This window comes from Carassius gibelio, chromosome B10 (genome assembly GCF_023724105.1).
Source record: "Carassius gibelio isolate Cgi1373 ecotype wild population from Czech Republic chromosome B10, carGib1.2-hapl.c, whole genome shotgun sequence".
NCBI lineage: Eukaryota > Metazoa > Chordata > Actinopteri > Cypriniformes > Cyprinidae > Carassius > Carassius gibelio.
Window position 1 is genome coordinate 18439691 of NC_068405.1, and position 17891 is coordinate 18457581.

The 17891-nt window shown below is 36.9% G+C and overlaps 2 protein-coding genes across 4 annotated transcripts; one reads left to right on the forward strand and one right to left on the reverse strand.

The window, feature by feature from the left end:
• Nucleotides 1-665: 665 nt before the first annotated feature.
• Nucleotides 666-14666, reverse strand: LOC127966485 (receptor-interacting serine/threonine-protein kinase 4). Of its 3 annotated transcripts, none has more exons than XM_052567495.1 (9): nt 14587-14666; nt 12123-12496; nt 7784-8075; nt 6192-6340; nt 6023-6072; nt 4689-4847; nt 4294-4406; nt 3566-3809; nt 666-3041 (listed from the first exon to the last, which is right to left on the reverse strand). In XM_052567495.1, the coding sequence occupies exons 2-9, from the start codon at nt 12302-12304 to the stop codon at nt 1759-1761; spliced, it is 2472 nt and encodes an 823-aa protein (XP_052423455.1). In that variant the 5' UTR covers nt 12305-12496; nt 14587-14666; the 3' UTR covers nt 666-1758. The 3 variants fall into 3 exon arrangements, with proteins under 3 accessions (XP_052423455.1, XP_052423454.1, XP_052423456.1); XM_052567494.1 differs by lacking the exon at nt 14587-14666 and adding an exon at nt 14070-14159; XM_052567496.1 differs by lacking the exon at nt 14587-14666 and adding an exon at nt 13809-13826.
• nsun5 (NOP2/Sun RNA methyltransferase 5) lies at nt 14209-17838 on the forward strand. The gene is made up of 10 exons (XM_052567497.1): nt 14209-14446; nt 14891-15010; nt 15093-15264; nt 15445-15553; nt 15709-15847; nt 15946-16061; nt 16559-16737; nt 16819-17020; nt 17097-17249; nt 17584-17838. Exons 1-10 carry the CDS (start codon nt 14354-14356, stop codon nt 17747-17749), a joined length of 1449 nt encoding a protein of 482 aa, XP_052423457.1. The 5' UTR covers nt 14209-14353; the 3' UTR covers nt 17750-17838.
• The last annotated feature ends 53 nt before the right edge of the window (nt 17839-17891 follow it).

A 17891-nucleotide genomic window follows, 5' to 3' on the forward strand; every position in this document is an offset into this window, starting at 1 on the left:
TGAAAAGACTGAAAAGTTTTTTGCAACAAGTGCGACCTGGGCCACAAACGGTAGCAGAAATAGATTAGGAAAACAGTAACTGTATTCAGCTCTTTCCTGTTTGCAGAGCAGGTCAATGAGTAACTTTCCATGAGATCAACAGAGTACAACTTTGAGTGTGTGCCGCGTATGTCTGACAGCAGCTCATAAATCAGTGAATTTGTCAGCTTTTCGCAAGCACTGGTTCTGCTCTCCGCCGCTGAGATGAGTGATGTTTGTACATGTCCTCGTGTGTACGCGTGCACGCTCAAACCTGTCGCTGCACTTTGAAACACCATCAGCTCACAACCTGACAGACGGGTCATACCAGTTTTGAGGGGAAAAAAAGTGGAAGAGGCTCCATATCGTGGCTCCGCCGCTGTCTTTTTAAGATAATGAGGTGGTGGCAGACACTTATGAACAGTACGCCATTGTTTGAGGTCTGTTGTTTTTCCTGCGATGGATGTTGCAGACTTCCTGACAATAAAACAAGTCTATTTCTTCGGTTTTAAGTATATTTATGTAGCACATCTAGTCAATTCAAATACAGGTCACAGTTTAGGAGGTTTGAGGAAAGAGAAGATAATTCAGACAGACTGAAAAATATCAACATTCACAGCCAAAAATTCAACAACAGACAACTGATATTTCATATATGTGATGCACTTTAATTTCCCATCAAATATAAAAGTGTGCAAAATATAAAAGTGTGCAAACACTATGGATAAATGACAAACATTTTGTACAAAAGGGAAATGACAAGGCAGCTTTATCAACTTATTACAAAAGTCAAGGTAAAACCTAAAATAAAAAAGGTGTTGGTGTTGGATTGCTAACTGGTTTGCTACGGAAGATTTAGTTTATACAGATGCAGGTGTGTGGATGCTAACAACAACAACACAGAATCACATCCAAAAGACCCAGCGTTCAACAGCAGTTTAAAGACCTAGCAATTAAGAGGCTGTCTGTTCCAGACAGTGAAGGGTAATGACGGCTACACCCCCCTTGGCATAAAACATGGCTCGGCGCAGTGGTTTTACAGAGCGATGAAAAGATAAAGTGGTCTTAGGAATGAGCCATTGGCCTGAACATGAGGGTAAATGGGATACAGCCCTCCCTCCATGCGTCTACCCACACCTGTGATCCTCCTGAGGGCACATTCCCATGGAACAAGCCAAATGGCCCTATAAATGCACATCTCTTTTTGATTAAACCATTTTAATTATATAATTGGCCTCAGAGTATTAAGATTTTTTGTTTAAATTATAGCTATGAAGTGCAATATTAAGCTAATATAGGGTAAGCTTATTCTAATAATTTGCTACAACAGAAATGTCTAAACAATTATGGGCTGGCTTGCACAGCATCAATCACCACTGCACTCTGGTAACAACAAGAAGAAAACGATGAAATCAAAGACATCAAAAAAGTGAAGTGAAATGAAGTACAATATCCAGGCTCTATCTACAGTACACACACACACACATATATATATATATGTGTGTGTGTGTGTATATAAACACACACAAATGCATTTCCAATCACAAAATAACTATTATTAATGAGGAAAGACAACGAGAGCCCAAACCCTGGAGGAAATATCGGTCAATATTTTGAAAAATTATTACTTACAATATGTACACATCCAGTATCAATGTAGGAATTATAAAAAGAGAAAGTGTCTATGAGCATATTTGCAGGGGTTCCTGAAGTCCATTAGGTCAAAGCCCAGTAGGATCCTCAACAAAGTGCCGATTCACAGGGAGAGTCTACAGGGATCAGTGTGTTGTCAGTGTTTTTGTGGGTGGTGAGTTTCAGAACAACCACTTTCCTCTGGAGTTTTGCTGGAGTGAAAGGATTCGGGCTCTCCGGCTCCGATTCTGATGTGTAGTCTAGCGAATGTTCTCGGATGGGCTGTGGAGACAGTGGTGCTGAATCGGCTCCACGTTCGAGCAGGACACAAATGGCATCTTTGTAGCCACCGCGTACAGCCAGGTGAAGCGGAGTGAATCCATTCCGGTCTTGAGCGTTGGCGATGTCGGGGCAGCTCTGCAGGAGCTCTTTGAGGACCTCACAGTAGCCGCTCTCGGCAGCCAGGTGACTTGCCGTGCGAAGGCCGTGGTTGGCGCTCTCAGGGTCAGCACCCTCCGTCAGAAGCATTTTTACCGTTGGTAGGTGGCCTTTCTGCGCGGCCAGGTGCAAGGCGGTGCAGCCGTTGGCCGTCCGGCTGTGGATATCGGCACCGTGTTTCACAAGCAACCTTGAAGTGCTGGTGTGGCCGGTTTCCGCAGCCACGTGAAGTGGAGTGTGGAGGCCGTCAGAGGTGAGATGCACGTTAGCGCCGAGCTCCACCAGGATCCGTGCCACCCGGTACTGGCCCCTTTGAGATGCCAGATGGAGCGGAGTGCGCCCATCCGATGTCTGGCCATCAACATCAGCACCTGCCTGCTTAACCAGGAGCTTCACAATTCCCAAATGGCCTTTCCAGGCAGCCAGATGTAGCGCCGTCCAGTCATCTTTACCTTTCACATGGACGTCAGCTCCACGACTTAGCAAGACCCTCACCACATTCTCCTGTCCGTGGTGGCAGGCGATATGTGTCGGCGTGCGTCCCTGAGCGTCTGTTTCGTTAATGGAAGCACAACGATCAAGAAGTAAACGGGACAGGGCTTCGTCACCGTTCTGGGCTGCGAAGTGTAGAGGTGTGTACTGGTCCTCGTCCTTGGCATTGACATTTGTTGTCTTGCGGCTCAGCAGAATCTCAGACACTCCTTTCAGTCGCTTTTCGGCGGCCAGGTGGAGGGGCGTGGCTCCATGAATATTGGGCAAATTTGGGTTGCAGTTACTGAGTAGCAGAAACTTAACCGCTTCCTCATTGGCCAGACTCACTGCGAAGTGGAGCAGGTTGCTGCCACCCTCCAAAAGCAAGTCAACATCTTGTGGTTGGAGGATCTTCATCAGCTTGGCAATGTCCTCAGTGCGAATGGCTTCACAAAGCTTCTTCTTCTGTAACTCACTGGAGTCTAAGTAGCATATAAACACAATGAAGAATAATAAATTGAGTACAAAGAATTTGATGGCACACTGATTAGACTTTTAGGATAATCAGATTCATCAAGTTTTTGCTCAGCAAATCTCTGACGATCAATAATATTTGCAGAATCAAATCCAAAACAAATAACAAAATAAAAAACAAACAACTCAAACCAAATAAAACCAACTCAAACTAAATTAAAAAACAAATCAAATAAAAAACAAAAATAAATAAATCAAACCAAACATCTGAAAAGTAAAAGAAAATAACAAAACAAATAAAAAAGCAAAAAGCAACACAAAACAAATAACAAGACAAACAAAACTCAAACAAAATAAAAAAGCAAAACAAAAATATAAAATAAAACAAACAAACTACTAAAAAGTAAAATAAAATAATAAAATAAACTAAACACAGAAAAAAGCAAAACAAACAACAACAAAAAATAAATAAATTAAATACCCTACAAAACAAAAACAAAAAATCAAGCTGCTACTGTGGCTTTTCTCTTACCATTCACAGCATTTTCTTTTTCAAAGGACAATGTAATCGAGCCTTGGGATGAAAAAGCTGAGTCCACGGAGGAGATTCCTGACAGTCTCTTGCTGGTGTTGTCTTTGCTCTCAAGGGACTCTTCCTTGACATTGCTAAAACTGCGAGACAAGCCGGAGTCAATCTGACACAGCAGCTCAGACAGGCTGTAGTCTTTCTCAGGTAACATGGCTGACTTCGGCCTCACCGGCTTTTGGTTGTTAGTCTGTATGTGAAGAAAAGTAGAACAGATTCTTTGTAAGAGAACATTTCATCAACAATGAAGATTAGCATCGTTTTTCTTATTTTAGAAACAATGGAGGGAGCCACATGAATTATAAATGAATACATCACCGTAGATACAAACAGTTAATCCAAATACACAACATTTGACAAATGAAGAACATTGTATTCTTCCTAAAATAAACTGTTTTATATGCTCACAGAAAATAACAAAGGGGTTCTGCTAAAGCAATGCAGTTTGGTGGCATTCTCTGTCTCTGATGAAAGACTGTCATCTTGGTAAAACATTTACACTATGTACTTAGACTAAAACAAACAAATACCAAAGAGTTGCCTAATAACTTGGGGACAGGAAGTCTAAACCTCATTGGAGGTCAATCTAAATGACTCATATGAACATAGCTTGCTGGAAACACTGCTTTACGTAATGGAAAAAGATTCATTTAAATGTATGCATCTGATATTACCTGTTCACTGGAGGCTGGGGCAGGACAAAGGGAAGAGTCTGTTTCTGAAGAAACGGAAGCTCTGGACTCGTCATGAGGTTTGGTGCACAACTCCTCAGCCTCTGAAGTGATCTCTGTAGGAGAACGTGAACAATGTTTCAATGAACAATGATAGTGAACTTTTTTTTTTTAAGGAAAGTCTGGTATACCTCTTTATAGAATTTTTTCCTGAAATTACAAAACCTATTTAGTATAAAAATGGATTGAAGAAACAGGAATGGCACATTGTTTCATGGCAGTTTATTGGTCTGGTTGCCTGGCATATTCGGTCATGTCACTGTTGCAATGCAACTCTGGCTCCTGTGACTCAGCAGGTTCATCTCATCACTAGTGTGATCGAAGTGAGAGACACTCACCTTGAAAATTGGGTCTGGCTTCGGGGGAATGTGCCCAGCATTTCTGCATTAGGGACAGGAAGCCTGAGCAGGCCTGAGGACGACTGCGAGGAATAATGCTGAGATCTGGACGAACGCCCTTCACCACCTTCACCATTATCTGCAGGATGTTATTGTCTCCTATGAAACAGACAGGAGATAAATATCATTCGTTTTTTGCCATGCAAACAGAAAATAAGTGAAACACAAAAGACATATCTGTTTAGCTGTGCATTTACTGAATGTTTACGAACTGATGGCACTGTATTTTATGTTTCATCCTCTTTCATTCTTCACTGTTTTAATCGATTTTCAATTTTCAAATCATTTCAAAATTTTAATTCTTTACTTCTATTGTTGATTATTTTGATGATCATTTTAATTATTTTTATGTAGAGCACTTTAAATTAGCATTATATATGAAATGTGCTATATAAATAAACTTGCCTTCACCACAAAAAATCAACAGAAAAACGATTTTGTATTACTAAAAAAATACAACTCAAAATAGTTTGTAGTACATTTCCCTTAAATTCTCATTTTAAGCAGATCTCAAACATTTTATTTCTTTTGTTATTTTATATTAGCGTAATGCTTGATACAATGTTTTGTTTTATTTCTGACGATCATAAATATCAGAAAATCATAAAAGCAGTACAATTAATTCTACAGTGATGTGAAAGTACTGCAATTTAAATTAAATTTATATAATATATTGTTATTTTTATACTACTATACTAATAAACATGGAGTGGGGGATTAACATAAGCAAACTTTTTATCTTTTTTTTTTTTTACATACATTTTCGGTTTGGGAGTGTAATATAACACTGAAAAAAAAATCAACAAGATCCTAAAGATATTGTTTTCATTAGACCAGTAAAAAGAAATCAACAGTTCTCTCAGAGTCTGCTAATTTCATATCCTGTGATTTCAACTTTCATTGTAAATCAGGATACTATTTATTTTCCTTTTGGAAAGAGTTGTTTGGAAGCCAAATGATTCCATTCACGGCTGCCAAACACAACAATTCTGCCTCTATTTTCAAAACTTTTTTGTTTCAATCTTTCACACTGAATTCTTGTAATTGCTGGCTACAAAAAAAAAAAAAAGATCCTTCTAGATTTACCCGGAAATCACAACCAGATAAACACACAGACACTCCCTCACGGAGAGCCAGTCAGATTGAAATGAATGCCAAAAATCCATGTTTACGGGATCTGATGCCGCCCATAGTAAAGATAAACAATAATAAGGCTTCCACACAATCTCAATACCAAAAAAAGAAAACTTTAAGAGACCGATTTTATGACTTACCTTGATATGGCTTCTTCTGAGTGAGGATTCCCCAGATAACAATCGAAAAACTGTGAAGGAACACATGTGTTAGACAACACTGACTTTAAAAGGTGGTTATTACAAACAGAAGCTGATCTCGTATTTCATTTACAATTTCACACAATGAAAGCAATCCAAAATGGCTGACCTGTACACGTCGTGTTTAACGTCAGAGATTCGGTCTTTTTCTATGATTCTCTCTGGAGGAAGGTAGGCGATGGTGCCACAAAACCCATCGCGGCTCATATCATCATTCCTGGCAAAGCCATTCCACCTTGCCAGGCCGAAGTCAGAAATCTAAAAGGATGAACACAATGAAATCGGTTTAGTTTCTAGACTTCACATTTTAAATCAGATTAGGTTTTCTGTAAGTGTTATTTACTGTGATTGTTCCAGAAAGTCAAATACAGTTGCTCTACTAGGTGGTGAAGCCGTGATTTTTTTGTAAATGTGTGCATGCATATGTAGGCGTGTGTGTGCCAGCCCTTCATTAACGCTGCCTAGCTTTAGCTTGTTCAGACTGGTCCGGGATGCATGTTTACATCTAGCCTTTTCAATCCGACACGACGATTCCCACCCATCCCTCGTGACACCTGCTTACTCATATATGGGAAGGCTGGATATAAATGGGATAAAGCATGGGAAAGCTTATCAACCCTCAGGGAATTTTCTGGAAAGGTATGTGGGGACCGTGAAAAGAAAATGATAGGTGTGCCCTTCCCCCCGTCACTTCTGAAATCCTTATGAATTTTCCCGTATAGATGATCTGACACGACCGAGATTAAGCCTGTTGTTCGCTCGCCAGCACAGGATTAGGATTAAAATCCTTCACGCTGACAGGATGTTTTCATGAACATGGAACACATAATGTAGACTTGTAAATCAAAATGTAGCTGTTTATTTTTTTAGTGAAATACTATGTATACACTATAATCATTCCTTTAAGGTCATTTATAACCTTTTAAAACAGTGTTTCCCAAATTGGGGTTTGTAAAAACACAAGGGGTTCACTGATGAAAATCTACTAATATAATTAAAATTTAAAAAAATGTACAATTAAAATAAAACATTTTCAAAAACACTAAAAGAGATGAAATATTTGATTGTTGTAATCAAAATATTTGATATCTGAAAATGTGTTGTAAAATACTAACTTAAAATATTTTTTATCAAAGGTGTTCATCTTAAATCTTAATAAACAAATAAACAAATGAATACAAATTAATTTAAAATAATTGATCCATCTAGTGAATGAATTGTAGTGCTGTCAAACAATTGCGATTAATCGCATCCAAAATAAAAGTTTTTTTTACATTATATGTGTGTGTACTGTGTATATTTATTATGTATATATAAATACACACATGCAGTATATATTTTGAATATATTTACATCTATATATTTACATTCATATAATTTATACATAAATATATTTAAAAAATAAACATACACATTTTCTTAAATATATACATGTGTGTATTTATATATACATAATAAATGTACACAGTAAACACACATATATTATGTAAACAAAAACTTTTATTTTTATTTGTAATTGCTGCATCAATGCAGTGCAGTTTACTCAGGTAGTGATGAATCACTTCTATTGAAGCTTTAATGCAGTGAATTAACTGTGATCGATTCCTTGGAAGTTCCAAAACATGAGCAATAAGGTCACCACCTTTACAGCAAAAGGAGTCAAGGCCTCGTCATGACCAGACGTGGCTCGCTCCGGCTCACCTTGATGTGGTAGTGCGCGTCCAGCAGGATGTTGGCAGGTTTGAGGTCGAGATGAAGAAGGGGCGGGTTCATGCAGTGCAGGAAGTTCATCCCCACCGCCGTCTCGTGGATGATACGGAAACGCAGCTCCCAGGGCAGCGGCTCCGAGGCCAGCAGAGTTTCCAGAGAGCCTGTCTCCATGTATTCCATCACCAGTCCCTGCGGATCGCCGCAGATGCCGTATACGGGGAGGATGTAGCGGAACTTGGCCGCCTCCATCTTTTTGGCCTCCTCTAAAAGTTCAGCACGCTCCCTAAATGACAAAAAAAACAAATCAGTTCAAAGTCAGACCTGTCGTGGAATGTAAATGGCATTTATTTTGTAAGGAATGTCTGATCATGGAAGGGATCCAGCTGGATTTTAGCTGGATAACTAGCAACACACCCCATTAATCATAAAGAAATCACAGCAAGATGCTTTAATACAAACAACAAGGGAAGGTGCTAAAACCCGTTGGACCTGAGCACAAGCTGACTCATTCATATTATCTGGAAGAATTTTATGAACAATAACACAATGTTTTTTAGCTATGGGCTAAATGAATTTTCCGAGATATAAACGGGCGTCTGAACCAGCATTCATACACACACAAATAGGTTTTTCACAATGCTGTTTACAGTATATTTATCTGCCATCATCTTTTTTATTACATTACAGTATTTAACACTGATAGATATGGGTGAATGGCTCTTTTGTACTTTGTTACACAACTCCTTTTATAAAGTAAGTAAGTCAGACATGTAGGTCATATATTTTTAAAATGGACTTATTAAGGACATCTTAAAGAGTTTACAATCGGTTTGCTTACTTAACAGCACCAAGAAAAGGCCAAAAGGTCTCTCAATCATGTATCTCAAGAAATCAAGCACAGATATTACACAAAAACTTGCAACGTCAGTAAGTCTGAGATTTGCTTTAGCACTTTATCAGTTAAGTGATTCATTATTTGACTCATATGACGTCAGTGCTTAAGCCAAAGTGACTATGCAGTTCTCAGATTTTAACACATGCTGTATTTACACACACACACACACATATATATATATATAAAATATATAAATTTATTATTATTATTTTTTTTTTGTAGAATATAAATTTAATTATACTTGCAATTGACTTTAAACTGTTATTTTATACTGAATGGTAACTAGCTTTAATAAAGCTAAGGGAAATCCTAACACCTAATACATATATGAAATATATTATACAATTAAAATTACAATAAAATGTGTTCAAAAACAATAAGTAAATAATTTGATTTCAATATACTTACGGTTCACATAAATAATAATTAAAAAGAAACTTTAAATGCATTTAAAAATAATTATTTTTAGATACATTTAAGGGTATAATTTTTTATTTATTAAGAGTTAAGCTTTCCATGTGTATTATTGCATTTATTTAATATGAATATATTTCATATACTATATATATTTTCATATACTTACTGTTGTCATAGAAAAAAAATACACAGGGACAGCAAAACTCGTAATAAATTAAAAATAACCCCAAATGTATTTAAAATTAAACAATACATTAATCCTTAATTTCCTTTTCATAATGCTGATATTTTTTATTTAAATGAGTTTTAGGAAGATTAAGGGAACGTATACCTTTTTAAAAGAAATCATAAAATAAACAATAAATTAATAAAACATTTCATATTAATATATAATGTTCACACAGAAAATCCATTTAAAAATACACTTAAGGCCCGTTCACACCAAGCATGATAACTATAAAGAAAACGATAAAGATATCGTTCTAAAAATCATTCTCAATATTAAAGAATAGCATTCTCAAGAATAGCGGAGTCGACACCACAACTATAACGATAAATGCACAAAGAAACGATATCGTTGGAAACACTTTCAGAACTATTTATATTTTCTGCTGAATGACAAAAACATTGACAGCCAATCAGAATCAATCCTGCTGTAATGAGCTCGAGAGTTTAAAGCGGAAGACACATGTGCGCTTAGAATAAAGAAACAATATCGTTCGCTGGAGTGGACGCTAATATCGTTATCTTTATAGTTATTGTTCTTGGTGTGAACGGGCCTTTAGAGTTTATATTTTCGACTAAAAAACAGTTGTTTTAAAATGTCTGAGGGAAAGCATAACTCTAAACAAGCAAACAAATAAATATATTAAACAATGAGTGAATAATGTCATACACATAATGTTGATATAAATTGGCTTTAAGAAGACTAAGGTAAAACATAATTCCTTATAAAGTCTGGTAGGAGAAGTAGGAGAAGTGAGAGGTAGGTAAACGTTTAAAACTAGCCATTCTACTGCCTTGCACTGTTCTGTTCTGCCACCATTCTGAGCTCAACAAAAGCTGTTCTTTTCTTTAAAAAAAAGAAAAGACCTGATCCAGTTCGACCGGTTCGGCAACTCTGCTAAAGCGGAGGCCTGATGGAGCACAGGAGGACAAAGCCTGCTTTTAAGTCTGTGCCCTGTTTAGATGGAGAAGGCAAATTAGAATTCTTGTACCATCAGATCTCAGGTGCTGATAACCTGTTGTGGTGCTGAGGGTCACATGGAACATTTATAGGATTCTTTTTGTTTTTTTCCTCCTCAAGCTTGGTGACGCAAAGAGACATCCGCATAAAGATTTCAAAATCAGGTTTTGCAGGAGGACGTGTTAGATTACAGCTGATGCCACCTTGATAACCATGACTGATCAAATCTTCCAGCATTAACGACCTGTTGACGCATCCCTTTGTCAAAGTAATTCTCATATAACACATCAAAGTGCTACATATCAATACTCCCTGTTCTACTTATAGGGCTAGAGGAGTCTCAAAGAAACACACTTAGCCTGTATGCACCTGTATTCATGCTTATTCAAGGCTACTGAAAGATTTATGCCTAAAAGAAATCATTTATCACATGCTAGGTCATGCTAGAGGTGCAATTCATAGTCTTAACTAAAATAACTATCATAATAAGCAGTCTAAATGTTGGTATTTTCATGCAGATGGTTTCAGAAAGAGCTTTATATAGCATTAGTGTGTGCTTCTTAAATGGGTTGACTAGTGACTCAAGACCCCAGCATTATCCACAGCAGACTTACATAAAGATATGATAAGATGTGCAATGAGGAAGAATGGAAAATGTAATATACATAAATGTAATTGTTCGTCATGAAAACATTTGGGGAATGTATATATGTATCTGCATGCATATACATAAACACTCTGGCATCAAAAGTGTGTGTGATCAGTTAGATTTTTATTTTTTTTCTCTCAAAGAAATTAGTACATTGACATTAAATTAAATGAGGGATGACTTGAACATTCAAAAAATTTTTCTTTCTATTCATCAGAGAATCCTGAGATGATTTCCACATAAATATTACCCTGCCCAAGTGTTTTCAACAATGTGAATAATAAATATTTCTTGAGCACCAAATCAGCTTATTAGAATGATTTCCAAAAGTTCATGTGACACTGAAGACTGGAGTAATGGCTGTTCAATTTTTCAATCACAGTATAAATAATTGGCCCCATTTACCACAAATTCAATGTATATAAATTCACTGTAAATAAATTAATTAATTCTAATAATAAGAATAATATACGAAATACTCTATATCTATTTCATCCTCTATCCATATAACCAGAGGTAAAATGTTATGCGTGTAACTGCAACATCTGCGTGCATACCAAAGGTCTGGGTAATTCTTATGTATGGAAGGTTACTGGGAAACAAAGCTCACATACAGCCACTCCTTATCATGTCAAGACAGCTATACTGGAAAATGGATGTAGTGTAAATGGAAGTCTTTAGACAGATGTTGAGCCATATTCATGGTGTCTTAATGTGTTCGTATGTATATTTGGTGAGGCGGGGGTCATAATCATAGCTCGAGGCAGTATATTATTGCAGTTTCCTGACACAACACGTTGAGGGGTAGCGTCTTTTTGCATGCCAGCATAACAAATATTAATGTGAACAGAATAGACACACATGAACCTTCACATTGCCTAAAATACATGCACATGGACAAAAAAAAAAGTTTTTTTGGAATACTGTATATCATTTAAAATAACTAATGGATAAACAAACCAATGAAAATCAATTAATATCAAAACAAACTGATGTTAAAGCATATCTCCAGTTCGACGTAATTAAACTATGGATTTCTTATCGCAAAAACACACTTTCACTTGCCCTTCAGATGATTTCGGTTAACAACCACACACATACTCATTCAGACACATACACACAGCTACTTTAAGCACGCTTCCAAGAAGTCTAAAAATGTAAAAAACTCAAAAAACGAACTTACTTTTCATCTGAATGAAGGCTAGGAGGGCACTTGATCGCCAACCATGTTTTCCATTGCATATGTCGTACTTTGTACACCTGTCCGAAGCCGCCGGAGCCAATCTTTTCCCAACTCCCAAACTCTGAAGCGTCGAAATTTTTTAGAAGTCCCATAATCCCTGGGGAATTTTCTGGGACGTCCATTTTTCAAGCTGTTTGATACGATCCTGTGCAATCTGGACTCTCTTTTTCACATAAAAAGGTTTTCCGTCAAAGACAAACAGGTTGTGAATGGTTCCTTGTTTTTTTTCCTGTCTGTACAGACGGCTTCAGTCTGGCCCTACCCCTCTGTTCAGGTGAGGGAAGGGAGGAGCCTAATGACATCATTTCCTGAGCCTGGAACACACAAAGTGGCAAAGAGTCAATTGGCCAGTCTAGTCTTATGACACATGTACCTGTTTATAAGCTAAAGGGCACTGGTGACACCCATAAAGCACTGTTTCAACTTCACTGCATCTAATACAGCGCTAGAAGTTACAAACTTCTCAAATGTCTGCTCTCATGAAGCCTGGGAACTGTATTTGACATGCTTCTCCAAGCTTAAGGAATGCTGGTTATCACCCAACACCTTTATAACCTGAGATCACAAGAATGTTAAATTCGTCTCTTAACCCCCTGGAGAAATATACAAGTTCTCTAGTATTGCTGAACAATGTCCTGGTTATGTGATACGGCTAAAATGAGTCATGTGGAATGTAAGAAATCATCTAACCCCTTCATAGACAAGATTATTTTAGCCAAAGGCTCAAGCAAGCATGAACTCAATTTAGGTCAATCTACACATAGTACCTTCAGGGTAACATTAACTCATTTTACACTGACCTGATTGAGTTTACATCCACCAGACCTTCAAAAATCGCAACGTTCTCATACATAAAAGAGAGTCACACTGCACACTTTTTTGATTCATTATGACTCAGTGGATTATGTAAGGTGATTATGTAAGGTAATTAATCTTAAATCAAATTGTAAATCTTTCCCTTCAGGTTTTTAAAAAGCCATGTAGGTGGTATTTCTGTAATTTTTAACCCATTGGAATGTCTGCCATATTAAGCCTACTGTTTCATCTTTGATACATGAATTTTGAAAAGCCTCTAAATTAATGATCAAAACAATGCTGCAAAATCTACTACATTCTGCCATCTGATTCATAGTTCATACTTTTAAGTAAGAAAAATGCATTTTAGTATTATTCTACACATTTCATCTTTCTTTTTGCTATGACGTGTTATATAAAGTGCATTTTATTTGTAACTCTCTCAGTGTCAATCATCATGGTATTGCATTTTAATTAAAACTACTGAGCCTCGATCATACAACTTAGCATTTAAATATTACTATCTTACGAAGAGATATTATTGTGAGTGACAACTGCTGATATTTATATGAATGTTATTTAAGTAGTTATTATACCACACTATACAATTCTATCACTTTGATTTAATGCGAATTTTATTTTAGACCATATAAATGACAACATCTGCATCAAATTGCATATTTTGTGGGCCTCTGATTAACAATGAGCTCCATATGTCACTGTATTAAAACCTGATGTATTATAATTTATGAGACAAAACACAAAGGCAAACTTGAAAGGTATTTTTTTTTTAACAGTGATTTCATATGATAAGCTTAAAGTGAAACTCACTAGAGATGTCAAAGGCTGTTACATTGTCTTCAAAAGGAATCAAAGTGGATGCAGAGACAGGATCATTAACAAGTGACTGAGGACAATAGTTCACAAGGAGGCTCGATGGGTTTCAGTGGTTCTGGACGCATTAAAAGTGTATCTGTTAAGTAATTAGCAATTCATATGTGTGTGTGAGAGAGAAAGCTGAATTGGGTGGGGTTAAAATCTAAATAAAATAAAAATGAAAACCTGTATGGTTCATAATCGAGAATATCTTACCTTTATATGTTAGCAAGCACGCTTATGAATCATCAGAATAGATTGTTAATGTCTCTGCCTCGCCCTAGTGGACAGTCATCAGCACTACAGTTATCGTAACACGCTCTGTACTGTCGAAAAACGTTGCAAAAACTAAACAGGCAAATATGAAAACGTGGTTTGTGTATCTGCTCCACAAGAGTAAGAGAAGTTGACTCGTTAACAGTAGTAGATTTGTTGAAAATTAGTTGTTTAAAGTCAAGTGTGTTCAGCTTACTGTATAAAGCGTCTGTGTTATTTTAATCATGGCACTTTACGTGAAAGCGGCAGAGATTCTTGAGAAAGTGGAGCAGAAAAAGGGTGCAGTGAAAACTCTGGTTTATGAGAGTAAATTCCAAGTAAGTGTTGATATGTGTACCTCAGGCATCTATAATTAAATCGCATGCGGTGTAACTGTGTGTTTACATAATAAATATGGCTTAATTTTAAATTTTAAGTGGCGTAAATTCAAATAATATGTTTTACAAATGATATGTACCTTATTTTCTTCACACGTGTCTCATAATTCACATTAATCGAGCAAACTGTTGTCTTCCTGGTAACCAAGCACACTTTTTTGTGATAAAACTGTTTGGAGAAATAGTTGGTCGAGTGGAAATGACGTCACGACAGTCGTACTTTTTGTTAAGAAAAATTTAATAAAATGTCAATGTTTTTGATTGTTTCACTCCCTCTGACTGTAGACTGTCGTGTCTTCAAAAAATAAATCTTTTTTTGTTTTTTATGATAGACATCTCACTAATTAAAACTTGTTTGAAATGTTGTTTTGGTCTGTTCATCAGAATATCAAGCAGCTCTTTGCCCTTGTGTGCGAGACCCAGAAATACTCTTCAGTTCTGCTGGAGATCATCAATAGCACCAAGCTCCTGAAAGAAACAAAACTGAGGATCCATGTAGCTAAGGTAGACCGCTGTGCTCTAGTCCTCACCTGTGAAAGCCCGTGTCTGTGTCTGTGTCTGAGGTGTGTCATTGTGTGAAACCCAGGTGCTGGTGTATGACCTGCTCATCGGTCATGGGGTCAAATGTGGAGGTACCTGGAAGACGATGATGCTGAAGCATCGCTCCAGACTACAAGCTGCCCTGGCAAGAATCAAAATTAAGAGAAAAGTCAGTCGAAATCAAGACCTGCTGCCCTCCAGTTTCCAGCAGACTCAGGGTAATGTAGACATCAATTCTTTGTATATTGCATGTTATACTTATAATAACAGTTATTCTGAATTGAAACAACTATATATAATATAATAGTAATGCATATAGATAGATAGGCTTAGATATCTAGACCACTGCATATTCTGCTATTGGAGAAGTTGTTTTTTTTGTTGTTGTGTGTCTACAGATGATGTGATTCCTCGCTATGTGAGAGTGAACACTCTCAAAACCACTCTTGAGGATGTCATTGACTATTTAAAACGAGAGGGATTTTCATATCAAGGAATGGCAAGTGGGTAAGTCGTTCTCTGTATGTCAGTTCATTAATTCAATAAATTTTTAAAAGTTTTAGAACGTTATAATGGAAAGTAAATGATGTTGCTTGAACTATTTCTTTAACCTTTCCAATGAGAGCTATTTTGAACCGTTATTTCCCATTTCATAATCCCAGGCTCGAGGATCTCGATCGTCTCACTGGGAAGACATTTCTGTGTGATCTTCATCTCCAAGATCTTCTAGTTTTCAGTGCAAAAACGGTCTTTCATGATCACTTCCTTTACAAAGCAGGACACATTATATTGCAGGACAAGGTAGAATATGATACTACACCTACCTACACTTTGCAAAACATGAATTCAGACAAATCTCATGTTGTTTCGCTCTCTGTTTGTGTTAAATGTTTCTGTAGGCCAGCTGTCTTCCTGCTTTCCTCCTAAACCCTCAGGTTGGCAGCCACGTCATTGATGCTTGTGCGGCTCCAGGGAACAAAACCAGCCATCTAGCTGCCATAATGAAAAATAAAGGGTACGGTATTTGAATTAATATCTGATACTGAAGAATAAGGGTCTGGACATAAATATAAAAAATGTGTGTGTATATTTCTATATTTTAATATAAATAAATTATTTCTAATTTATTAATATATACATATATGTGTGTGTTTATGTGTGAATATATGCATTTTTGTATGCATGTGCGTGTGTATATGAATTCATTATAAACAAATTAAGAAATTAATGTTAATTAATATATATATATATATATATATATATATATATATATATATATACACAAATAAGATTCATTCATTAAAATATTAATCTGAATTTATATGTATGCATACACAAAATGCATGTGTATATGTAATTTTAATCTGAATATATTTTTTTGTTAATACATTTTATGTATATACAGACACACACACACACACACTAATATATACATCCGTACAATATACATATATTTTAATTCCATAATATATTTTGTACTTTAATTTATTAATTTGATTAAATGTACAACAGGAAATTGTTTGCATTTGATCTTGATGCAAAACGTCTGTCCACCATGAGCACTCTTCTCCTTCGTACCGGGGTCACATGTCATCAGCTGGCCAATCAGGATTTTCTGAAAGTAGATCCACAGAGCTCAGTGTACAAGGAAGTCAAGTATATCCTTCTGGACCCCTCCTGCAGTGGATCAGGTTAGTAGTGTGTATAAAGGAATAATTGCATCAGCAGTACTTTTAGATTTGGCCGTTTAGACGTGTGCTTGTCTGTCTCAGGGATGGTTTGTCTGCGGGATGAGGTCTCAGAGCCACAGGATGAGGGGCGTCTGCAGGCGCTGGCTACATTTCAGCTGCGCTGTCTCAACCACGCGCTGCAGTTCCCTCAGGTACAGCGTGTCGTCTATTCCACCTGCTCCATTCACTCACAGGAGAACGAGGAGGTCGTGTCGGCTGGCTTACAGCAGAATCCTGCATTCAGGTCCGAAACTCGTTTCAGATTTGTTTCACAGTAAAAGGACATCATTTGAAACGTTTTTTTTTTTTTTGGCTTGTAGGCTAGTTAATCTTCTTCCAAACTGGCCAGAGAGGGGTCATGAGCCTTTCACCGAGTGCCTTCGTGCCAGCACAGCAAAAACACGCACTCATGGCTTCTTTGTGGCTATGCTGGAGAGACGCCCCCCACAGAAGGATCAACAGAACCTAGTCATGTAAGTCTGATAACTGCTACTATGTGTGTTATACATCTCAAAGAAACCTGTGATACGCTACTTAAGGAAAAAAAGAATAGAGATGTATTTGCCATCATCAGCATCTGAAACGTAGCTCATATTTCACCTAGTTATTAAAAGAAAAATACTTTGCATGAAGAAAAATACATTTTAGATATGAGAATCGTTCTGTTAAGATGCAAAATGTTTTCAATTATATCAGCATACATTTAATGCAGTATTATCATGACAATGAATAAGTACATCATTGTTTTTTAAATATATTATATCAGATTTTTTTTTCTAAGTTAACATGGTTTTATTATCGTCACAGCACAACACTGCAGTCTGGTGGTGAGGAAAAGCAGGACACACATCAATCTGATCCATCTGAAGAGGAACAAGAGAACATGGAGACCGCAGATGAGCAATCAACAAATCCAGTCTCAAAGAAGAAAAGGAGGAGGAACAGAAAGAAGCAGAAAAAGCAAGAATCCTGAAGTTCTAGAGGACTTGAAAATCATGTCTCCTCTGCTGTATTACCACTGAAAAACTGACTCCTGCTTTTATTAAACTGTGAGGAATGATATAGTTGAGTCAGATCTCAGATTTTAATTTCGAAATGTGTAAATTATTTGTCAT